The sequence below is a fragment of the Aphelocoma coerulescens genome, chromosome 8 (assembly GCF_041296385.1).
Source record: "Aphelocoma coerulescens isolate FSJ_1873_10779 chromosome 8, UR_Acoe_1.0, whole genome shotgun sequence".
NCBI classification, from domain to species: Eukaryota; Metazoa; Chordata; class Aves; order Passeriformes; family Corvidae; genus Aphelocoma; species Aphelocoma coerulescens.
Genome location: NC_091022.1, coordinates 18,220,043 through 18,245,989, shown reverse-complemented (window position 1 = coordinate 18,245,989; position 25,947 = coordinate 18,220,043). Strand labels below are relative to the sequence as shown.

Here is a 25,947-nt window from a genome sequence, read left to right as displayed (position 1 = left end):
AGTTCTCTAAAACTGTAATTAGTTTGTAAAGTGCCATTTTTTGTCAGACCTGATACTGCAGGGACTGGATACTTGTTCACCTGTTTTTTTATCCCCAAGTATATAATTTTGTGTAATTTGATACACACCAGAGAAATGAGTAGGGAAAGGTAAACTTTTAGTGGCTGATTTTTATTTTCCTGATAGTTGTGTGTCTATTGTCATTCTTAAAGGACACCGGTGACTTAACAGATTTTGATAAGGTATTGTACTTAATGTAATAATGTAATTGAATTATCTACACTGAGTAGATAATTCAATGCTATTTTGACCCTCTGCAGTATGCAAGATTCAAACCTAACACAGTATGTCCTTTTAATACAGCTACCTCAGTGTCAAGTGTCCAGACAGGTAATTTAATGCATATTACACAACTGCATTACTAGCAAAGTAGGGCATAAGGTGATACTGCAGCAAAATAAATCCTATCTAGCTATTTGACAAAACATTCTGGTGAAGAAGTAGAAAATAAAATGTGCATTCTGGTGTGCAGCCGAAGTCTTTCTTCTGAGCCACAAACCTGAATAAGATTTCAGGACAGCCTTCTTGAAATATCAGCTGCTCCTTTGTGTCAGTCAGGGCTACAGAGAACTGTGATACTGATACTGCAATTAAGGCCTGAGCCCAGGATTTATGCAGTCTGGCTTTAAATTCTGGCTGGGGGCTGTGCATGGGCAAATGGCTTCTTTGTGCTATGCTTCCTTGTTTATAAAATTGAAAGATTCATTTTCCAGTCTCAAAGAAGTTTTGGGAGTTTAAATCCATAAATTCTGGAGGCATGCAGGTTTCATGGTATATGTGGTTAGTGTGGTCATTCCAGAAGCTCCAAAGATACAAGAAAGCACCACCATGGACTAGAACAATCTAGGTGGTCACATTACAGTGATTTCATTAAGGACCAGTTTTTGCTAGTTAGGTACTTTTCAGAAATATTTCTTTCTTTTTCTCTTCTTTTAAAAATCTTTCATACAGAAAATACTTCCTTTTAGGAGTGCACCAGCTTAGAATCCAATAGCTATAGGTAAATGCAATGACTTTTTTTTTTTTCTCACTACTTCTATGAAAAAGTTTCTGTTCAACATTAAAAACATTCTCCTTGCTAGGAATTCAGGCTTTGAGAACAATATTCATTTAGTAAATAGTTGCACTAATTTCTCAATTTGGCAATTAAGGTGTGGTATAATTTCCCAGAAGTGAAAGAGAAAAAAACAAGACCAGATTCCAGGGAGTTTAAAATAGTTCTGTTGCAACATTCCAGCCCTTTGTGGTACTCCAAAAGGGGAAAAAAGAATCACTGTTGACTTGGAGAGGTGCTTTTAGTAACACAGTTGGGTGCCACAATATAAGAAAGATGTTGTTAGAAAGAGGCCAAAGGAAGGCTACGAAGATGGTGAAAGGCCTAACCAAGCCCTGTGAGCTATCAGAAAGTCAGATTTGGTTTGCAGAGAGTGAAGTTCTAACCAAGTACATTCCCTCTGGTTATTCCGTCAGTTGTGGAATCTGGGAGGGTAGCTGGAGGAAGGAGCAGGGAAGGAACCACTATTATGTGTTGGCCACACATGAAAACTTAGTGCCATCCTTGTGGAGCTGCTTTCAAAAGTGGTCGTGTAGATTCCTTTGATGTGGTAAATGGCTTCTCTGATCACATCTATGAAGATTTCTGCAAGAACAAACTTCAAACCAGAACCTGTACTTACTTTTTTGTTACTTTACAGTTCTGCAACTGGCATTATCTTCTTTTAATGTTCATTTAAAGCTATTAAAAAGCATATTGTCTATTATAGGCATATTCACTAATTTTGATTTCTGTTTTCCAGTGCAGAGTAAACATTGGACTAAACTCCAGCAGTGGTAGTTTTATTGTTTATTCTGTAAAATGTAAATATGCAGGAGTTTTTATCAGAATGTTTCACAATCTTTTGACTAAATTAATAGTGTTAGTGGGGAACAGCCAGAAAGTTCTCTCTTATCTAATAATGCTGTTTCACAAAATATAAATCAGGCTATCACTAGTCATGAAACTTTATGTAGCAGTGTATTAAAGTGAACTCTCAAAATGCGACTGTTCCCATCATTTCATCCCGCATCAGGCTGCAGCTCTATGTGTATTTATTGTCATAGAAATTTGTGTTAATGTAATGCCTGACACCTAATGAATAATTTGCAAAAGAGGTGGACTGACTTTCTCAGCATATTGTGTTTGCATCTTAATGAACATTTTCTGCTTGGTCATGATCAAAATAGGAATACATTTGCATAATGTTAATCAAGTACTTGTTCTTAACATTTGGAAAAGGGCAGAACTTAAATTTAATTTTTACTGTGTGCATGTCTCTAACACAAATTTAACAACTAGTTTAAACTACAAGTTGCTGTCATGGTGAAAACTGATGTTAACTATCCCTACTACAAACTCTATATTAAATGTTCTTTTAACATGTTTTATAGATTGATATTTTATAACTCATTCCTATTGCTAGCTCTCTAGACATAAATCTTATCTGAACTTTCCCTAATCTTTCTCAACCTTTTTAATTTAGAGGATCACTTTCCATTTTTAGCTGTTCATGGAGTCATGATTCTCTTCTGCTGATTTGGTACCACTTTTTCTTTGGAACCAGAAAGTAACAGGTGCTTATAAAAATCTTTTAAAGATTTTTGACTTGCATCCTAAAGGAAGCAGATGTTTTTGTTGTTTTTGTTTTTGGTTTTTTTTTTCTCCTTTCTAAAATAGAAACCTAGTCAGCTTAAAGCTGAGAGAAACAGAGAAATATATATAGAGGTAGAAATAGTTATTTTTAGACATGGCAATGCCAGATCTCATTTGTTTGCTGCTTCTGTTCCTTGTAATGGTATTTTGTATAAAAGATTGTGAAAGGAGGCATAAGAAAATAATTTGTGATGCTATTAATTAAAAAAAGAAAATGTCAGTCACAGGCAACCTGTATTGGCTATGTAATTCTGGTGGGGTTTTTTTATGGTGGGTTGGTTTTTTTTCTGTTTTGGTTGGGTTTTTTTCTTCATATTCCAAGAGTATCATGTATTTCTTTGTTTTATTAATTGAAAACCCAAAAGTTAACATTCACCTTTCTGGAATCAGGAGGAGATTTCGAGGTAAGAGAAATGTGTGTTGTCTCCCATGGAATGTTTTGGCCAAAAGATGATATGGCAGAGCACAGGGAAGTAGACTGGAAAAGTGAGAAAGATGAGACTATGGGAAAAAGAAATAAGACTAAAAAAAACCCCAAAAAATCACTTTCCTGTTTCTGTGACAGCATCTTTCATCCCTCAGCAGTAACTGTGCCCATAATGGTACTGCTGGCTCTGCTTTGAAATTTCAGTGCCATTCCTGTGGAGTTGAATCAGGGCTCAGTTAATTCAGTACTTTTAACTGTCTCCGAGTGTTTGTCATAAAAATCATATGCAGACTGTATGAAACAATTCTGTCCCCGAACTTGGTTCATACAGGTAGAAACCAGTTTTCTATGGGCTTCTCACTGAGATAAGCCATCTGTTATTAGTGTTAAAACACAGACCATCAGACTGCACCCTTTATAACCTTGCACAATTTATTTTCTTTTGGAAAAATAGCATGTCTGTATGCACAGCTGTAGGACAACAGGAAAAAAAAGAGGAACTGATACCAGTAATAGCAAAGAAATGGTAACTTGCTTTCTTTTTATTATATTCATCTAGATATGGTGACTTTATTCCTATTAATTGTTTGATTAAAGCCCATGAATTTACTGAGAAAATACCAATTTTTCTTTCAATTGCCTTTATGCAAAACTAATAGTTGTCTGACTTTTACCATCTCAACCTTTTCTTCTTAGTTGAAAGGACTATGACATTTCCATAGCATCAGAGAGTTTAGACAAAATGCCTTTCTCACAGAATCTCTAGCATTGCTTTCCAGATGAAGCAAAAATCATAAGAGGATCAAACTGAGAATCATTGTTTGTCCTTGGGAGGTGAATTTTGCTGTATTGCGATAGAGCCATTGAAAATGTGCATCAGCCCTCGGTCTCCTTCAGCTCTTTGCTGTGTCTTCATTGAAAACTGTGCCACTTGTTTGTGGTTTACCATACTGGCTTAAGCCACTGGTGGAGATAAGTTTGTGACAAGAGGCTAAGATGGGAGGTAGGGCTGAGGAGGAGCAGACACATGGCCCATTCCTCATTCTTGTTAAGGCATGGTACTTCCCAGGCTCTGCTGTGTCTACCTGAGCTCTTCTGTACAATAATTGAGAGGCCAAAAGAGTTGACAAATACTGCACTGGCATCTGCAGTTATAGGAAAGCTAAACAAAAACAGGAGACATCTGTTACCACCTCTACTATAAATACTTTGATGAGAGCAGACGCTCTGGTAGTAAAGCACAAGTTGAATGACCAGCCTCATAAAGACAATTGCTGGGTTTGATTTTACAGAGAGTTTGACTGGTGTACAAAGCATACATATTAGCAGAAGTTATATAATGACAATATGAAGGTGTGTTTTGTTTTGAGAAGGAACAGCAATGTTTTAATTGCCCAGATTCTTTCTGAAAGAATGTGAATTAACCATTCACTGTTGTGAACCTTTGCATTCATTCAGTGATGGGAAGAGTATTGCAAGCTGATGTGTAATAGCTGCTTTCAAAATAGATATTGACAATGGGCTCTCCTTGTGAGAGACAGAAGAGCGATTGAGTATTTTCACTTTGAAATCAGAATTCTAGTGTCTTTAACACATTCTTTCAAATATACCTAAGCGTATTTAGGTTTTTTTTACTGGCAAAATTTTTTCCACTCAAAGTTCTGATTTTGGTGCCATTAGATATTCTGCTGGGTCTCTGCACTTCAAGGATGGAGAAACTGATCCCTTAGCATAAGTTTCATTTGCATAAGTATGCTATATCTGTGTTGCATAATTATAGACCGCCAGTACAAGCAGCAGAGTATTACATGTCTGGAACTTGAAAAAAATCTTTTAATCTGACATTTTTGTATTTTTTGTCAGTCAAGGGTTAGTTTCATTTTGCAGAATAGTTGAATAGGGAAATGATGATTGAAGTAGAAGCTGTTTCAAGCACCTAGTCTGTATATTAGTCATATGCGTGTTGCTATAGCAATGTTTTACTCTGTAAAATAGATTTTCATTGTCTTTTTGTTTTTCCTTTTTTTTTCTATAGCAAAATATAGGTATAAAAATGTGTATGACTAACTTGGATAGAGAGATAAATCTCTAAAAATACAGCATGTAGCAGAAAACAAATGCAACTGAAAAAAACCAAATAATTTCATTTGCTACAGCATAGTGATTATCTAGACCTTGATATATATAAGAGAGCTTAAGAATAAACACTTTCAAGTGGTTTCAGTTTGTCAAATGTTCACAGCTTCTTCAGGGTGAAGGTGGGATTTTTTCAGGAAGCATACCTGGATTACCAAAGGTAAATATCTTGTGAAACATTACTGTGATTATAGAGAAAAGGGCTGGAGTTTCTGTGGTTTCTGTGGGTGGTACTGTTTAATTCCATACCACCCATGACATGGTGCAGGTGTGGTGTCAGCAGCAGGCAGCTGGAAGCGGAAAGCCTGGGCTGGAGGGAGGAGTGTGCAGGTATTGGGCCAGCCTGGCAGACCCAGCCCCGCTCTGCAACTGGTGGTTCCTTTTCCCATTCCTCTGAGCTGCAGGTTTTGTGGTTTGGTGCTGAAGGACAGTGCCAGCGAGCCCGAGACGTGGCTCCCAGAAAAAGGAGAGAACAGCACGGAGCCCAGCGGAGCTGCATGGAGCTCAAGCTGCAGTTGCTGGAGCCACAGCCAGAACTCTGAATGTTCCAGTCCCACTCCCACAAAGTCAGGCCCAAGAGAAGCGTCAGCTGATCTGTTTCAGAGCCCTGTCAGTTCCCACTAGGTTCTGTCTTGTCCCTGTTTTCCCACTGTTTTTGGGCTGGGGGAAGTTAAGCTTTTGTTTTCACATGTGCTGCAGGCCCAGCACAGGGGTGGTCACCATTTTGCCTGTGGGAAACCCCACTGGTCACTGTCTTCAGAAAGTGTTTTTGTTTGTTCTCTGGTGAATCCCCTTTTGAAGGTAAAATGCTCTTTTGTACAGTTTCAGTAAATTGTGATTCCATTTTATAATCTCTCCCAGTGTTTCCTCCACTGTCAGAAGGAGGCAGGAGAAAGGGGACAGCTTGAAGGAGTTCAGTTTTCCTGCTGGGTTTTAAACCAGAATAAACATGAACAAATTAAGGTTGAGGTAGCAAATTTTGGCTAACATACAGAATTTGTGAAATGCAAAGTAGAACAAAACTCTTAACTGAAATAAAATCATAATTTTTGTTTATTTTCTATAGGTATGATTGACCTGGGGAACTGTCTTTCAACTGCCATTATCTTAATCTGGTGACTGTTTCTGCATCAATTGATAAGTACGGATTTTCGTAGATCAGAATAATAGTGTTTCCATCCCTGAGTGTTAAGCTTTATTCCTGTTGCTTTATTTTTAGTTGTTAATGGAAGCTAGGCAACAGCAACTTGTATGTGGGCATCTGAACATTTGGGTGTGTTTAAGACAGAGAAGTAGGAGCTTCTCAGAGGGTTTAGGAAGTACTGGGGAGATTTGACACTGGAAGCTGAACAGCTGCAGGCTTGGTGCTTAAAATGACATCAGTGAGAGGCAACAAGGTGTGTTTGAGAAGACACTGATAGCTGTGAACAGAAGGCAGGTAGGGCCATCGTAGCTGAAAACCCACAGTATGAACTTTATTATGAAGTATTTGGCATAATCGTGTACTGATCACTTTTTGACGTCGGTGGCAGGGAGTTACTTCAGGTGGGTTTTTTTGTTAGGAATTTGCTTTCAGGTGTACTACAATTGAATACTAGGTCTTTCTTCCTCTAAAAGAAGTAAGTGCTCTGTCTTCCCAGTGGCAGAGCTTTGAGAAGAAAGGAGTTGGATGATATGTTCCTCCCCTTTAGTTTGCAAGTCTGCAATCAAAAAACTTGTTTACTGTTATTTGTGTCTGCCAGTACAAATACCAAATGTATTGAAAGATCCTCTGGTTCCTCACTTGGATGTATTGCTGGATGCTAGTAAACTTTCTCTGAACAGACCAGTGGCTCTTGGTTCCTATTTCAGTCTCTAATAAATGGGCAAAGAAATATCTCGATTAAGTTTATAATAATAGGTATGTTCTGTAGAGCAGAAGTTTGTGCTTGGAGGGAGTTTAAGGGGAGCTGAAGTGATGTCCCCAGTGTTCTCAGCCTGTTCACAAGCCTTTTGTATGTCATGTTATATTACCTCTGAGCTGGAAGATACTAAAACAAAATCCATTAAGACAAGACCTAATGTTATCTCAACTGCCTTACGTATAAAAAGATAGATGAAGACTATCATTCTTCTGATAGAGAAAGCCAAATGCCCATTCTCCCTCAAATTCCTGCAGCTTTATAAACAAATATTTGTGTTTATTCTTTGATAAAGCAGCCATAGAAAAAAGGCTGAGGCAGTAGATTACATAAGCCTAATGGTTGGAAGATAGGATCCTCAGACCACTCATTGCTTTCTGGCCTCAGAGTGTTCCCATTCAAGTCAATTAAAAACTACCTAAAAAAACCTTAAAAGCTTTTGAAACGGCATGATTTTTTGTTTGTTTGTTTGTAGCTAGCACTACTTCTTTACCTCCAGTTCACCTGGTTAACCCTCAAGAGTGCCTGGTGTTCTTTCATTGAAGTATACAGGAGTATATTTTTCTACCCTCTAAGATGGTTTCCCACCTATTTTAGTGGGGTTTTTATAGATATTTTTATTTTAACTTCACATACTGGAACTATGGTTGTGTTTTAATGGTGGTTTTCAGTAAACCCTCAGACTCCTTCTCTCCAGTTTGGGTTAACAGACAAGTTCTTATTCAACTGCAAAATGTAAAATAAAAGGAGAACATTGTCAATTATGAATGACTAGGCTTATTAGCTGTGTCCAGACATATATTGCAGAATTCTGATGCCCTTCCCAAGGGTCAGTTTGAGATAGCTGTGAGCTGCCAGGTTTACTTTATGTAGGCTATTCCCAGCTCTCACGAAAATGACACAGACTTTTTGAACTTTTTTGCAACTGTATGTGAACTTAGGTACAAATGAGAAATTCTGGATTCAGTGCTGTCTCTTTAGTGGAGTGTGGAATAACGCAACATACTCTCTCTGATTTGTAGCCAACTTCTACATTATTTTTTCTTTCCAATTCTTTTCCTTCCTCCCCATGTTTAATGCACTTTGACCTCCTAACTTTGCCACATGAATTGGGTAATTAAGTATGTTGTCTTGGTTGTGCCTGAAGCCCTAACTGTTGTTAGCCTGGAGTAATAAATAGCAATATTTAAATCCTTTTGGAGGTCATCAGTGATCTTGAAGATTGGTTTGTCTTTAAGACCATTGAAACAGAAGAAAGTCTGTATGTTCCTTTGCTTGTATTGTGTTTGTGCAGAAAGAGAAATGAAATTAAAGAAGCTGAATGTATAGAAGAATAACATTACAAGCTTTCATTGGTGAGTCCAGGAAGAAAACAGCAAATTCAGTTTATGTGCAGACTAAAAATTTATGCTACTATTGACTTACATGCAAAGGGAAACATTCATGTGGTACTTAATGTGTTCTGAAGTTTTGATGAAATAATATTTTGGAGGTTTGTTAGTTTTCAGGTAGCTGAAGTTATCAATTTATCAGTTGTGAAATACAGCTCCCATGACGCAGATGATATCTGTACCTTACCTCCCATACTCCCCATTCCTCTTGGATGCCATGTTCAGCAACTGATGATCTCTGTCTTGTGTTTTAATAGCATTAATATTTACTTTTCTTTTTAAGTCCTGGCAGTGAAGCAGAAGGTTCTGATTAAGTGTAATCCAAGACAATACTGTATTTCAAAATAGTTGTATTGATTGCAACAGCGGATATTACTTTGCCGTTAAACAAAGGGAGCAGTTTATTTTCATACTAATTTGATGTTACATACCTTAATCTTTGTAACTTGAGTATCTTTCATGTCTGAATGATAAAAACAATGTGTTTGCTATTCTAGCCAAGACAGTTCATTATAGCTTATAGTGGGAAAGTTTAATAGATTTTTGGCCTGTGATACAATAATCGGTTCTGACAAACCTGTGAAGCTCTGTAGTGCTTCAACGTCTTCTACTGATTTTCAGCCAAAAGTAAGAATGCAAACTAGAGAAGTCTTAATTTTTAACTGTAGCTGAAACGTATGTGTATTCTTTCGTGGGTAGCTTATTGGTTTTGATCCTATACTGTGTGCCTAAGGATAAAAACATAGGAATAAATAAGATTATCTAATACGTAAGGGACGTGAAAAGACATGGATTAAAAATAGGTTGCTGTCTCATAGGTTTTACATGGATGCTTCTGGTTTTTTCAGTGATTTGATGTTGGCTAATGGAAAATGTTAAGCGTATTTCCTTCTTTTCTTTTTATATAAGTTTCTGACAGGAAATCTGTAGCTAAATATCAGTTTATGATTTCCATCTGTTCATGTATAATAGTGTCTTATAATATAGTCCAGATTGCTGCCCAATGGAAATGTCCTATAGCAGGAGACAGGCTTTCAAGTGATTGTTGTACATGCTAATTATTTTCTTAAATGAGTACTTCATTTAATTTTGAAGACATGGAACTCATTTTAAAGACAGCTTCCTTGCTGCAAAAATTCCCACTAACTAGCAGAGATAGTGCCTCATCTTTCTAGTGACACTATTTTTTAAAAGAATGGTTTGCATAGTTGTACTACTATGGTAAAATATGAAAATAAAATGCATCCTTAGATTCAGGTAGGCAACAGAAACAGGAAAATTGCTAAAATGTTTCTTAGTCACAAACTTTTGCGATCTCTGCGGTGTGTTTCTCAGCTAGTGAGGGCTAGATTAAAGAGCATTTATTGTAATAGATATAATTTTAATTCTGAGAATGCAGGCGATTTCCTCAAGTATTTAGACTAATTGATAAAACTGTTAAAACACTAGCTTTTGAAAGATGTATGTCAGCATATGTTTTACAGTGAAGATTTCTACCCTTCCCAGCTGGGAAAAAGGACTTGGTAATGGGAACCAGGTGTATCTGTACAGTGAGAAAACAAGACAGCAAATAAAAAAGCCTTACTTGCGTTATTCATGCTTTTCATCATGTCAGTCTTGATTTTTGCACAACTGACTGCAAATCATTGCAGGGGAGTTGGACTAGATGACCTTTAAAGGCCCCTTCCAACCCAAACTATTCTCTGATAAATGGTAAATTATTGTTGCTTTTCTTTACAATCAAGTTACCTTTAAATACCTATACTGCCTGAGAGTTTCCTGCTTTCACATGTAATAATAATCTGAATAATAAAATTACCATGACAAATAATTTTAATATTTATCAGTTTAGGACTAATTTAAGGACAACTGTATTGTGTGTTAAATGAGCCAGGATGCTGTCTGTGACTTCCAAATTGGGCTGAAAGTGACTCTGAGAGGCAGAACTGTGCTCAGCCTAGTGAGGTTAAGCTTTGTAATAGTCTAAATAATTATTATCAAGAGCTCTCACTTCCTGAAAAAAATGTGTTTCATATCTGTGGTGAATTTCCTTTCACCAAGACAGTTTGTTGCAGTTGTTTTAGTGGCACGAATGTGAATTTCTATGGGTTTTTGCAGCTCTGTTGCTATCAATTCAGAAATGTTCTCAATAGGTAAGATGATTTCCTATGGTTTGTTTCCTGTGGCTATGTGCTTTGCATAGGGTGACCCTTCACAGAGGAGCTGGGAGTACTCCATCTCAAGTTCAGAAGTTGGAACTAGTCATGTTTGTAGTCACGAGGGAGTGTGTCTCTATCATTTTGGAAAATGAAAGCCATTGGATTTAACTGCTTTTTTGATGAATATACTGGATGAGTTCGTATCTGGGCTGAAAGCAGGGATTGTTCTCAAATGCTTCTATCCACAACAGATGTGCAGAGACAGCCAGTCTGACTCCCACGGCTCAGTTGGGCCAGACAGCGCCATTAAACTTGTGTCAATTACCCCACTGCAGTCACAGCACAGCACTCGACAGCTTCCCTCTGATTTCAGGAGACGTCTGGCGTGTTCTGATGCACAGTCATCTTTTCCTCCTCGGAGAGAAGCAGCGTGAAACTCCTTTGCTTCTGAGGTGTTGAGAGCCATGATTTAAAAACAAAACCAAAACCTCACAATACCTAAACCAACTCTTTTTCCCCCTCTGAGCAGCCGGAAGGCACAAAAGCAGAACAGAGCTGTGGCAGCTCAGTGCTGTTTTGTTCAACAGGAAATGTATTTTGAAAGAAACCTTACTCTGTACAATAGTAAATACAGTTTTTAGAAGCCAGTATATTACAGAAATTGTACCTGAGCTGAAGAACAGGTTAAAATAGTTCATGGGACATACAAAATTACTGAAGTTCCAGTTACTGTTACTTTACACTGACATGTAAAGTCAAGTGAAATTTCTACTCCCTGTTGTATTTGCCGTCTTGTGACATTGAACTACAGAGAGGCGCCTTTTCCGTAGCCTCTGGAAGAAATGGCTGCTACTTTAACCAAATTACCGTTGGGATAATTTGTCCATATTTGGGAACACAGAGGGGAGGCCACTTGGACAGAATAAGCTCTTTTAAATTTGACATAGTTTTGCTGAAAAAATAGCTATACATATGTACTGCAGTACAGTCCTGTAATCTTGCTTGAGAGTTCTCTTATCTTCTCAGTTGGCCATAGGCTAGTAGCGTACAGAGATGTGAAGTCCTGATCGACAACGATTTCGATACAGAATTTCTTTTTGATGAAAAGGGACCCATTTCCTCATTGATAGTGTGATGTATGAAACGTAGTGAGAATTTTTACCCTGCATCAATTTTAATCCTGCATATTGATGTCAGCCCAAGATATCCTTGCCTTCCTGAGAAGAAGATAAGTTGGTATGAACTGGGTGTCAAAAGAGGTGTGAAAATATTTTGAGGTGGTTGTTGGGAAACTAAGAGAAGTTACTTTAATCTAGGAATGTAAAAGTAATAAGACTTCAGAAATTATTTTAATATGAGCAAGGGAGGTTGGTGTTTACAACTTACGTACAGCCACAGTGTTTCCGCCTTTTTAAGGATAAACTGTGAATTGGAAAAGAAGATAAAAATGAAGGGGTGGATATAGAACAGTAACTGAGCAGTTGAAGGATGAGAGTATGTGCATTTTCAATATTTACTCATCATGGGGCTTCCTTTGAACCACATGATACTATAAAGGACTATTGCCTCTTGACTTCTCCTTTGTCTTTTCTGCCCAAACTTGTGTATTAATTGGTCCCACCATAATATCATGTCTTCTGAGCACTGTTGTCACGTGGGTAGTTCCCTCTTTAACCACTGCAACTAAATTTACTGAGTATCACGAGTCAAAGTTCAATTTATTTTATTTCCAGTAATTTATTTTTTAACTTTGTTATTTTATTCCTTATGTAACAATGTTGCCAGAGAGTCTGTATCATGACAAAGAAGTCCTTTTCATGTTTCCCTCTGCTCACTCAGTCTGAAGAGCAACTACAGTATTTAACATATTTAACATCTATCTGGAAGGTGCTGTGTCATCAGAATTCACCAGTGGTATTTTTTGCTTTGAAGTATCCCAGATAAATAATACATTTCTTATAAAAACCTGTATCAATCAGTATATTCTCCCACAGAAGTTTATTGTAGTGTTATTGTAGCCCCTCCCCCTAGTAATGCTTGGATTAAAATATTTTTCTGATTTAAATATCTTTAAATATCTTTAAATATCTGAAGTAGTAACTTCATTTCATATAGCATAAGGAAAGAATTGTGTGGGTTTTTGTACATGCTCTGTTTGAATTACCAACAGACATTAATGTCTATATATCCATACATGGTTGCAGCTTGCTAACATAAAAATGAACTTTTGAACCTTACTGTTCATATACACAAAAATAGTAATTGAGACTAATGGAATTTAAGGATGGAAACTTAATACAACAGCAAGGGAAATTTAAATTGTATATACGGAAACCATGGATGGTCACTGGAGACTTAAACCAAAAGCAACTCGGGAGAATTTAGGTTCGGGAATGGAGATGTGAAGAACAGAGAGCAGAATTCGGTAGTTTTAATACTGGCATAGAAAGGAAGTATTATGGCTGTACAGCTTCTCTGGGGAAAGCTGAATTCAGACCAACACGTGCACCTCTGGTGGGGGCACAGACTTCTCAGTGTTACAGCTTCTTTGGGAAATTGGGCTGTGAAGTTTCCACAAACCTTTTCTTCAGAATAGTTTTAGCATTGCTATTCATAACCGTGCTGACTGTGTAGTATTTCTTTAAAATCAAGTTAAAATATCATCAGTGCCTTGGTATTGACAGTTCAAAACACTTCTGCTCTCAATGGCAGCAAAAGGATTATTGCCTTACAGAGCTCTGCGGGTTTCAGCCTTATTAGAAATGGGTTAATGCTAGATTTTAGCCTGTTGACTATTGTTGGAAGGAGATTACTCTGCTTGTATAAAATAAAATCTGACAATTGAAATTCTTAATGTCTGCAAAAGATAATCTGACCAAATATGTCTATGTTCCTAGTGTTTGGTTTGGGGTGGTTTGGTTTTTTTTCAAGACCAGTCAACTCTTTGCATACTGTGCAATTCTGACTACTAACAAAACAGTATGTAAAGCTAAGTTAACTTTCTTGTCATAAAATGAGTATTTTAATGAATTTGAAATACCAAAAGAGAATCTTGTTTCCTCTTTTTTGCTGGACTTACTGCGGGGAATATGTAGGAATTCTTTTTGACTTTTATTTCAGTGGCATTGCCTTACCCTGCATAACATTCTGCAGTTCTGACTTTTAGTAAGTTCAGTGATGGTATGTCTTCTGATAATGAATAATTATGCTGTATTGTAGTCAGGAAGCATTTGTAGAGATTGATGAATACTGCTTTGTTGTATCCCTTACTGCTGTGGGACCAAAGTACTGAGCAAGGGGCTGGAATTGTTTTTAACTTTTTGTAATAGCTACTTGAGATGCAGTTGAGGGAATGATTTGCCCTTCTGTTCTGGACAAATTTTCATCAAGTGACTGTCCTTCTTGTTCAAAAAGAGATTTGGGAGAAGACCAGAATATTTCTCATGCATGTAGGAAAAGAATTCTTTTTAATTAAAAAGCTTAATCCAATTTAAATCAGGATTAACACCAAGAGGCTTTCAGTAAGCCAGCTAGCTCTTCTACCAGAGGGAAGTTTTTTGTACAAAACCACCCTACTGTACACATCACTAGCCCTGGATTGTTTCTGTTTTTACCAGGCACAAGGATCTCCATATCACACTGACATGAAATTAGGTCAAGCTCATGCTTGTTTAATTTTGATTTTGCTAATCCACGTCTACTGCAAAGAGATGTGTAGTAGTGATGTTGATACGCAAGTATTTGAAGTACGATTGCCCCTGTTTCTTAGCATGGAGAAGACGGTTGTGGAAGGTTTGCATTAGCTGCTAGTTGTGTCACAAATGTTCTATAATGCATGGTTTCAAACTCATATTGAGGATTTCATCTGGACTTCTCTCATGAAAGTCCAGCTGAACTTCCAGGGTAGAGCCAGGGAGGGTTCGTGTTGTGAGGACTTCTTTGTAATGTTCCTTCTATGGACCCCTTGAGTCCACTGGACCACTGCTCCTTTGAATCCTCCGAAAGTCAAAGGGAAAGGTCTCCCCTTAAAGCAGGCGATTATTTTATTCCAAAAGGAACCAGGTTGATAATGCCTGTATTTTTATTCCTAGTTCTTCCTGAGGATAGCTTGGACTTAGGTGTGAAGAGGGGAAGGATACAGCAAGAAGAGTTTTCCAGAGATAATTACTAAGGCTTAATTTAGTGTTTCTTGTAATTTTAGCATTTAATTAAAAATAGGGATTTTTTGTACTTTCATTTACTTAAAATGGCTTTGATGTTCCTGAAATGTAATTTTTAAGTGGTCTATATGTTGTTAGAGCTTGTCTTTATTTATACTTATCTTTTGATCTCCATTTCAGATGAGATCTTTAGGCTGCAAACCTTAGATTGGAAAAAAAGATAAAGCAGTATTTTTTATCTATGTTGATATTTTAGCTACATGAAGTAGCAAATATCTTGATTACCAATTCACATTTTTGAGGGAAATATAAAACTTACTTCTGGTTTATGTATAAAGCAACCAGGGTATAGAATTAAATCCAAGTTCTTAAATGAAGCGAAGACCAAGATAAATGGTTTCCATAAAGAAAACAAAAAATATAATCAAGAGCTTACCTAATCAGTATTTTAAAAATATATTTAAAATTAATACTGTAATGACTTAACAACTGTGGGGCGCACACAGGCTCATTTCTGTTTTTTTAAAACTTCTTCCAAAACTTCTGTTTTAGACAAACTCTTATAAAAACATTAAGGATAGAAATCGTGTTTATCGCTGTAAATACCTAATCTATACATAGCCAGTGTCAATTAAGCAAACATCACGCTTTATCTGTTGGTGCTACACAGAATTCTCATAAGGTTATTTTGGTACTCTAACTTCCTAAGATTCCTACTAAAATATTTAGCTCTTCTACCTTAACCACGTCAGCTGCCGTTCTGATCAGAAGGCAGTGCTGTTTGCTGTCTTCCTTTTTTTGGCTCTTAGACCAGATGGCAATAGCTTGTTTTCCAGATTAGGTTAGTTTAGCCAAGAAGTGTGAAGACAAGCAGGGGTAGAAGTGCGATATGTTGTGAATAACAGTGTATCTTAGCAATTAGTTTTATTAAACCTGATGGCAACTATTACTAGAATACAGCATTGTCCTTACATATAGGCCTTTCAATGATTTTAACAGATAGTTTAGTGATTTTTTTTTGCTAGTCAATGCCCTTTAAAAAAAGTAAATTATTATATGGCTGCAGGAAGCTTATATAGTAATATAAATAAATATGTACAAATAAGCACCAATCTCCAAGCTGCCTTACTAAATAGAGTCAGACACTCTATATTGATCTTGGTTTTTTTCACTATTTGAATTGGATTTTTCTTGAAGGAGTGACATGCACATTTGTATGGTGGAATGCTTGTGACAACTGTATGTGTGTAGAAAACAGTTCCATTAACTTTTCTTGCTAACACTGGAGACCTGCATTAAGATATTAAGGCACTATAAATAAGAGCAAACCCTGCTGTTACATACTCAGCTGAGGTTTATTATTTAGAGAACCAATCCCTGGTTGGCATCTATTTTTCTTTGCTTTTGTCATAGTCACAGTGCTTCATAACAGTTTTCTGACAATTTTGGGGTTCTGAAAAGCCACAAACCTCTTCCTTGTGTGATTACGTCCTTCTCTTTACAGCTGTTTACTTGTCCTAACGAAACAAGAAATTGCAAGTGACTAGGAGAAAACAAAGATGAATGGTGACTGTTGTGTTTGTTCTCATGCTAATTCATCAACTTGAAGTCAGCGTTTGGGTCAAGCAAAACAGATAAGTCTGAAGTTGGAAAGTTCATGGAGCTGCTTGACATATGCTTATTTTTAAATATACTACAACATCATGGTGCCTAAAGATGTTGCTTCTGTAGCTTTTTACCTGACTTCATAGTTAGTATTATGTTCAGTAGTCAGGAGTCATAGCAGTGATGCTGTAGTTAGAGCTGAAGATATGTTTTAAGTTTGCACCTTTTGTTTTAAAGCATTTACAAATTTTTGAAAATTTTGTATTTGGTGGAATTAAGCCTTCTATTTTTTTCTGTTTTATTGGATGCTGTTTTACAAAAATATCTGCTATAAGCCATACTGTTTCTGGGAATAGCCATGCTTGTTGGGGTACCTAAACTTTGATCTATATATGCAATTCATCTGATGTGTAACTTCCCATGGGATTTTGTCTAGTTTTGCCCTTCCTGGGACAACCTGAGATGTAGGCCCTTACCTGTCCCGTATTTTATGTGACTAAGAGACAGGTTGACTTAATAGTACATGCATGGTATGCCTGGTCTTAAATCCCAAAAGGGCCACAATGTAGTCTTTTTTGTGCAGTGGAATGCTGGAAGAAAAATATATAAGGCTGTATGCTAACTTTAGTTTTAAGAAAAAAGATAAAGAAAGCAAATACTTGGTCAGACCCTAATCTCTCTTCCTTGGAAAATTTGCAGAAAAATGAGAAATGCAGGCTCTGATGTTCAAATCAGGTTGGATGTACATGTGGGACAGTGATTTCACTGTTGGGTAAACCTTTTTTCTTTTAGTTTAAAATCAAAGCCTTAACAGTATTACTCACTAATCAATATCTACTTACATGTTTAAAATAAAGCCCTGGCACAAATGCTATCTTGGAATAAAGTGACAGATATCAAATGCTAATGGAACTGTAGCAGGCTTTTCAGAATTGCTACTTCTAATTTTCAGGCAGCTGCTGCTTTAGATTTCAGTTAACAATCTCAGTGCCTCCTTGGAGATCTGTGTTGGGATTTTTGAGGGGGGTTATTTTTTCTTTTGACTAGCTCCAATGAGCATTTGTTGGAGTTTGGAGTTTGAAAACAATTCTATCTGGTCAGTTCTGAAGTGCAGAACAGTCTTTTCCTTCTGTTCTGGAAGTGTATTAACCACTACGAAAGAAAATGTTTTGGCGATATTAGTGACTTCTACTTGGTCACCAAACTACTGGGGTTTATTACAAAATATCTTTTATACCTCTTTCTTCTCATGCATTACTGGAAAATAAACAAGCTGGAATAAAATTTCTAAAATTAGTCAATAGAATTTTTTGCCGCTAAGGCAACTGAATTCTTAGAAGGGGAAGAAAACATGGGGTTTTGATCTGACTGAAGAAACTTAAAATTACTTTTCTGATACTATTTTAAGCTTTTTGCTCTCTTTCCTTCCTGGTTTGTGCTTTGCATGTGATCTTCACTTGCTGTAGGTCAGAACTGGGTTCACAGCACATATGTTCTAAGGCTGTCCTGAATTTGAAGACTTTCTAAAGATAAATGTTAAATTAAAGGTTTTAGCAGGTATTTCATAGGCTGATTAAAGCCTATGAAATACCTTGCAAATGAGACCAACAGTATTTTTTGTCTAAAATGCAAATAACTAAAATACCTTAAGGGTTAAGATGTTTTTAATTAGGAAAGTTGTTCTGAATTACACAAATAAATATCTAAGAAAAAAAAGAAAGCAAAAAGTCTAAGTTATTCTTTTAACCAGAATAAGGTATGGCTACTGCATAAGGCATTAGCAGTGCTTTCCAGAAGTGTCATTCCCTGAATGGTATCATTGATAACCAAAATTTCTGAAGTTGTGAAGCGATTGGTGGTAGTGTGTGTGCAGGGCTGAGAATGCAATAGGACCATGTACCCTCTATCTAAGGGCAGTGGTCTGCTGCCTGGGTACCAGTGTTCTTGATGTGTGACTGAAAAAAATCAACTGAAATTGCAGTTTTGTTGCTCAGAAATCTTCTTTTGTTATCTTTGCACACAAATATGTGTTGGTCTTTAATTCTTGAAGTTTCTAGAGAACCTGTGGTGGTTCAGCTCTTAGTAAGACTTTAAACTAGAGCAGAGTTGTTTTTTATAAAGATCTTTGAAAAAGTTGGTATGTTAATACTGATACCTTGCACAAATTTAGCTTTTAGGCACTTTTTTTTAATTCAGTCTATATTTTTCCATTGGATTTAATTGGGTATAGTGACACAAATCCTCCATGGCCATGAATTGTCATAGCACCATTGACTCTTCTTCTCTCCATCCCTGAAGTATTGATACCTACCTACAGCTACATTCTGGTTTGTAAGTCATGTGCTGCTAAACAGCTCCCAGAGGAGGCCTCATTTCAGTGACAGATGAAGGCTGTGTGTATATGGCGGGTGTTGAAAATGATTCAGAACATTAACTTTGCTTACAGAATTATGATTCGGTTTTAAGCTGCTGTTCAGTTTTCATTCTTCATCAGAGGAGAATGGAGTCCATAGTGAATTGGTTTCCAGTCCTGCTCACGTTTGGTATTTAGGCCAGTCGTGTTTAATGCAGCTTTTGGGCAGGGAAACTGCTTGAGAGCTGCTCCGTGCCTCAGGCTACCAGCTGCTTACCTAATTGGCCTGGGAGCACAGTGGAAAGAAAGCTGAGGCACCAAGTCAGCTGGCTTCAGTGTTGTTCCCAGCTGGAAGAAACCTGCTTATTGGTTTAATATGGCGTCCAGTAGTGTAGATATCCAGCAACTGTTTGCTCAGGGATGGGGCTATCAACGCTAGCTGTCCAGTTCCTTCACATCAATTCAGCGTGACTCAAGTTTGAGTCTTTTTCTTCAGTTGGGCAACACTTGAAGGCTGCTGAGCTAAAACTTACTTAAAGACTGAGTCTTTCCTCATCTGAGTGGGAGCTTTCACAACAAAGCATGGCAGGCACATAAGACACATTGAAGAGAGAGCCTAAATAATATCCATGGATACATACAGAAGGAAAATAGAGGACAAAGAACATAGTTTGAGAAAGTAGAGCAGTATGCTCTGAATTATTCTTCCAGTTACTCAGTGAACTTAATTTTGACAGCCAGCAAGGCTCAAAATGTGTCTTTCATCAAGAATGGTAAGTGCTAAGTTGTAGGGTAAAGAAGAATTTCTGATTTTGATAGATTTCTTTGTTCAGAAATCCCAGGAGGTTCTTACGCTTCTGTAAAAAATGTGAGGAATTTGAAATGTTTGGTTTTGTTAATCTTTAAGTTGTTAAAATCCATGACACTGTTCTTTGGGAAGATTTTGTATGCAGTTAACACTTGGATTTGAAGTAAATGCTAATAAGCTTGTTTTACCTAAGACATTCATCTGTTTGAATGTGCGAGGAATGTAGACTAATAACTGCTTATGATCACAGTCATTTGTTTCTATAATTATTTAAATATTGTTCATTAGGGTGATTTGTTTCTGTAATTATGTAAATATTGTTCACCTGGGTTTTCAGATGTTTTCAGAAGTATGTGTGGGTCCATTGGATTTTCACAGGTGATTTTATTAGTTGAGATCCTTGGTCTGTCCATTTCTCTGTAACTGTTTTCTTGTTAGTAACTTTTGAGCTTGTTGAGAAACTGCTTTGACTTGAAAGGGCAGCGACCTTGAAGTGATGGTGTAGGGATGAAATGTTGCTATTAGTGCTTCTGCTGAAGGAGAAGACAACTTGCCCATTATATGTTATTTTCTGGTAGCATCTGACTGGCAAACCAATTTGTTGCTAGCCATGATATTTTGTGGTTTATTGCTACAAGAGGATGGCTCAAGAAATGTAAGTCATGCCAAGATGCTGACTTACAGAAATAGGATGAAGGAGGATTTAGAAGAACGTATAGACAAATAAGTGAGAAAACAGACTTGTTCTGCTGTTTACAAAGCAGACAGCTAAGGGCTTTCTGCAAGTAACTCATCTGCTAGTAAATAATCAGTGCAGCAACTGTTATTACACTGATCATATTGGTATTGCCTATGTGCAAACTGTCCTTGCAGTTGATGAAAGTTTGCTTGCAGGACAACTGCAGATGACAGTATAGCATTTATCCCAAGGATATAGCAATTATATTGTGTATTACAGTGAAATTAAACAAGCAATAGTAAGTGTGAGAATATCTTATGCCTTAAAATTATCCTGTATTACAATTTTATGAAAACCTGTCATATTCAGAGGTATCACTTGGTTAAATGCTGCATATCTTTTTAAATGGGTGTAGTTATGTAATGTGAAATTTAGCATGTATGGTGTTAACCCTGTTTAAGCATTTGGCTCTTAATAATTTTGCATAGGTGTTTTTCCTACAATGTGAAGTTTAAATAGAATGCTGTAAAAGCAATGAGACTGTAGAAAATTTTGTCCACTGGATCTCCAAGAGGAAAGAAATTACCTATCCTGATCTTTTTCTTTTTAATTGTTTTCAGTGAAACCAGTCCAACCTTATGTAGACAGGTTCTTGTAATCAAAATTTGCAGGGCTGTCATCTAAGGAGACTTTGGTAAGCACAGTATATTTAGTAAATACTTAACGTCTTCTTCCTCCCTATCTTCCACATGTAAAATGTCATTAAAGCAAACATCGCATTTTCTACCATACTTCTAAAAACATGTAAGCATTGTTCATTTTTCAGCCATTACAGGGCTTCTACTTCCAAGCTTATTTAAATTTTATAGAAGAGCAAATGAAGTAGTTAATCAAATGCCCATTAACTCCTCAAATTATCCAACTTCTGATTACATAGATATCTCAAAGACTATTCTTAGTTACATGTTACCATTACTGGACCTCTGCCCCTCTCCAAATTATAAATTAACCAACTAACCTTATCAATATTTATTTATTTATCAATAAATAAAATCGATATACATCATTTTAAGAGTTAAACTGACTTCTCAGTAAGTATCAGAAGAGCTTCCTGACTTCAAAGGAAAAGCTGCAAACTATTTGTGACTGGGAAAAAATGTGCACTTTTACAAAACTTGCAATTTTTGTTACTGTGTTACTCATAGATTAGAATAAAATAGACCATTAGGATGGCTGACCAGGTTAGACACTTCCAGGTGCTCCCTCTGCTTCTCACTTCAACTTCCCATGCATCTTAGCAATTTATAGCCTTCATTTCATTTCAGCCTTTTTTTTTAAACTATTGCAATTATTTCAAAAAGGTGATTTCAGTGCTTTATCTTAAAGATCAGTTTTTGTTTTAGTTTGAAATTTAAGGCCTCTTTATTTTTTTTCATAATAGGACTGTCTGTATACTTCAGGCTTGTGAAGGTTCTGCTCCTTACATGAGTTCTTGCTTTCCCCCTTGCCATGGGAAGGTGAAGGTGGTTGGATGCAATAGCATTTCTGCTAATTGCATGCAATCATGCAGCTTTTATATCTTATGCATGGTCTTTAAAGTGCACTTGTCACACTAATTCTTTAAAGGTTTAAAATACCTCATTAGAGGAATATTTCTCATTAATCCTCTTGCAAATCATGTCTGTTTCTCAAATGTTTCCCTATTCCATGTGAAAGAGGAAGCTTCCCTTTGCTCCAGCCACACTCATCAGCCCTGGGGTTTTGTGCAGCTAGGATTCAAGTCTGACTTAGATCTACTACTCTGGTGTAGAAAATACCAATTAAATTTGTTTCATTTCAGCGTCTCTAGGTGGTATTCAGTATCCATGTAGCCTTGGGCAGCCACATGGTTAACTATGTTCCATACCAAATGCTTCCTCTAATCTGTTTCTGGCAGGGAGGGGAGAGTTGCCAGCCCATTTTGTTGTAGCCATCTTCAGAGAGATGAAACCTGAGTCTGTTGCCTCATCTCTTCCCAAAATAGGACGTTTGCCAGCAGTGATGGGAGAGGTAGCAAATGAGAAAGGAAGGAGCAAAAACTGTGACTGATGTAGTGGGGAGCAACAGATGTCATGTGGAAAATTGAGATATACTCAATAAGCATTTTCTACAAACATTTTCATACTGATGTAACTTAGTTATGGGGTGTGAGATACGAGCATATGAGAGAGTGAGTGAGTTTAAGCTTTGAAGCATTTCAGACAGATGGAAGTTTGTGGTTTAAGAATTTATGTGGAATTACAGGGTAGGCTATTCACAGCTTAATGATTCTGCTTTAAAAGTGATTTTATGTTATAATTAAAGAGATTTGGTGAAAGAGAATAGAAGGAGCTGGGTTAAAGAAGCAAGGAAAGTAAAGGCCAAGAGCTGCTGCTGCTGTTAAAAGCATGTCATCCATAAAGAGCTATACCCTGTAAAAGAACATAATGCAGAGAATTACAGGTTACTCTTGTGATATCAACTTCAGCTTACACTGTTGACAAATGCAGATTTCTTTGAATACATTATTAAGAGAAGTATCACCATAAATGAATGAGAAAAAGTGCTTTGACATCTGTATTACAAATTGTATTAAAGTACATACTCATCTGGAACAGAAAAAAACTGTGTCTCAATCAGCACAGGGTATTTGATATTCAGCAGCATAAAAAAAGAAAAAGCCGTAATACTGTGAGTTTTATTTTCCAAATAAGCTTTTAGCACTTGAAGCAATGTTCAGTTACTCCGAGTATTGCCCTTTGTATAAAAGGAAAAATGGTTTATTTGCAAACTACTCACTCTGCCAAAATGTGTTGTTCATAGCTTGCTTTCCATGTTTCTTTCTTTTTGATGTATTTGATGTATTTCAGTACTCAGAGATCGCTCACCTTAATGTTACCTGTTTTGTAAGCACCTCTTGATTCTACTCTTGTCAAACTTCAAATTAATAAAACTAATTTAATTTTTTGCAGCCCCGTTTATTTTAATGCTTTACTCTTGGGGCTTGCATCAATTGAAATAAAAAAACAGTGGTTTCGTCTGAATGACAGTGCTTCTGCACAGTCAGTTGACTGTGGTCTCTGATGTTAGTATTTCTGTTTCCAGAAGACTCCTATTCTTGAAATTGTTTTATTTATAACTTTTACCTCCATTTTTAACTCCATTATAACTTTTAACTAGGTGTATTACAGAAATTATTTAGGATATTTCAGGGATGTCACTCTTTTGATAGTGCATTATAGACATTTTTCTGTAGAGATGATGACTCTAAAGACAGTGGCATCACTGTGAGTCATAAGAGTATGGTCTATGTTCCCTAAGCATACTGTTTTCTTTCTAGGCTTTGTGTTCCGTGTTGGACTGTCTTTCGTTCATTTTTATAGATTAAGTTTTGTTCAGATCGGTCAGAAATACATAGGACAGCAAGGGTTTCCTTTATTGCTGAGGTGTTACTGCTTTTCACCAGGTTGTGTTCTAAGGTTTGAACTTCACAATTGGTGCTGTTTACAGTGACATTTTATATTTTTCATCCTTAACAGAAAGGGCTATTGCAAGACATGAAGTCAGAGAAATAGAGCAACGTCATACGGTAGATGGTCCCCGACAAGATGTCACACTGGATGAAGAAGATGATGTGGTGATAATTTACAACAGAGTACCCAAGACTGCCAGCACATCCTTCACAAATATTGCCTATGATCTCTGTGCAAAGAACAAATACCATGTTCTACATATCAATACAACCAAAAACAATCCTGTTATGTCTCTGCAAGATCAGGTAAGCTGCTGAATTTGGGATGTCTTTATGAAACAAGGAAAGAGCACAGGAAAAAAAAATCGCTATTGTAAATTTGGGTGATCTGATGTAATTGGCTTTTACGTCACATTTTCCAATATAAATTCAATCTAATGGGTTCATATTTTCTTTGTAGAGAATTAATGTTATTGCTTAATAGGTTTAGGTTTTTGCTGGGCTACTGGAGGTGATAAGTGTCTGTTTCTTGGACAAAAGCAAAGCTAAAAAGGGACATGACTGGGGTAGAAATGACCTTTGTTGTTATAACTGTTTTGGCTGTGTAATACTACTTGCCTGTCATCTCCATCTGCAGTGAATGCAGTCTTAGGCAATTTGCTCTCTGAGTAGCGCAGGCACTGTGCCATGCTGTCAGGGCTAGAGTTGTGTCTTTGGTACTGGGTCTGGTCAGGTCTCACAGGTGATAAAAAACATACAGAAAAGTAGTTGTAAATAGCTTGCACTGTGAAGGATGGGTCACTTTGCATCCATTTAAAGCTCTCACTAAAACCACTGTAGTACCACACTGGAAATGATTATGGCTACCACTGCATCAGATGATGAGTATTTAAAAAAGATGATGAAGGATCAGTGCCCTGTTTTTGTTAGGCTGGGCTGAGGAAGTAGGTTTGTTGGTTTATCTTCTTTAATATTTCCTTGGCTGACGTGAGTGCACTTGCAGGGAACCCAGGTTAGAGATCTGAAACATCACTATCATCATCCCTGCTCGTAAAACAAATGTTTCCGAACTCTGTACTGCCGGTTGTATGCTGATCACTTAAGTTGATATGCAGCAGAGGCAGGAGCTGTTCTGCATTGCAGCATGTCAGCACTGAGCCTTCCAGCTCCTTTAAGTGCATGTCTGCAGGCAGAAGCCAGCTCTGCACAGCTGGACTGGGCCGAGGGGAAGCTAAAGATGCTGTAGATGCTAAAGGCCCTCCACTTCCAGTTCTGCATGTGGGAGAAAGGTTGAGCTAGGGATCTCCATGCAGAGGAAATAATGGACTTGGGTGATACCGGAATCTGTTTTGTGATAGTGGGGTTGTGTTACTGTTGAGTATTTCCTCCTGTAAAATTGTTTCCTAAATATGAAGGTGATACTGTCATACATGATTACTGAGATTATTAAGAGTAAATCTGGTAGCCATCACTATAGTCCTGTCCACTGCATAGAACAAATGCTAAAGACCTGTGCACTAAGAGCAGAATGATTTTTCAGATGATTTAATAAGCCTATATCTGTTAATTAAAAATCATGCTCAAGTCAATCATACTTCATGCTGTGCTTCCCACCAAATTCTGTTTCTGTCAAGGTGCCTCTTGCAATGGAGGTCTGTCCTGAAGGATAGGAGAGCTAGTCATTGAATAGGTATAAATTACACAGGCTACCTTAAATTTCTACTTCTGTTTGAACTTAATTCAAGTAAAATACGTTCTTCACTGGCTTAGTTTTTTATAAGAGAAACTCTTCATTTTCTCTGATAATAATCTATTGAAAAATGAAAATCTGTCAGTGCTGAGCATGTACACAATACTCTCAGTCCTACCTTCATTTGATACTATGCTCTTGTCCATGGTGATAAATTATGTACTTAAATTAGACAGTTGATACTATTCTTCTCTGATGGCCATTAACTGGGAGATGCTGACAGTGAATAACTTCATATATTGCACAGCTGTTCAAAGTCGCAGAAATAATTATTCAGCTTTAATACACAGAGATAACAACTTGCCATTGTAAGTCATAGTGTGTAAGTCTGGAGATGGC

At 37.0% G+C, this 25,947-nt stretch overlaps 1 protein-coding gene across 2 annotated transcripts in view; it reads left to right on the top strand.

The window, feature by feature from the left end:
- The window catches only part of HS2ST1 (heparan sulfate 2-O-sulfotransferase 1), an 82,455-nt gene that overhangs the window by 35,548 nt on the left and 20,960 nt on the right, over window positions 1-25,947 (top strand). For both annotated transcript variants that reach the window (XM_069022907.1, XM_069022908.1), the window contains exon 2: window positions 23,926-24,164. In XM_069022907.1, coding sequence (XP_068879008.1) covers window positions 23,926-24,164 — 239 coding nt within the window. The remainder of the gene's footprint in view (window positions 1-23,925; window positions 24,165-25,947) is intronic.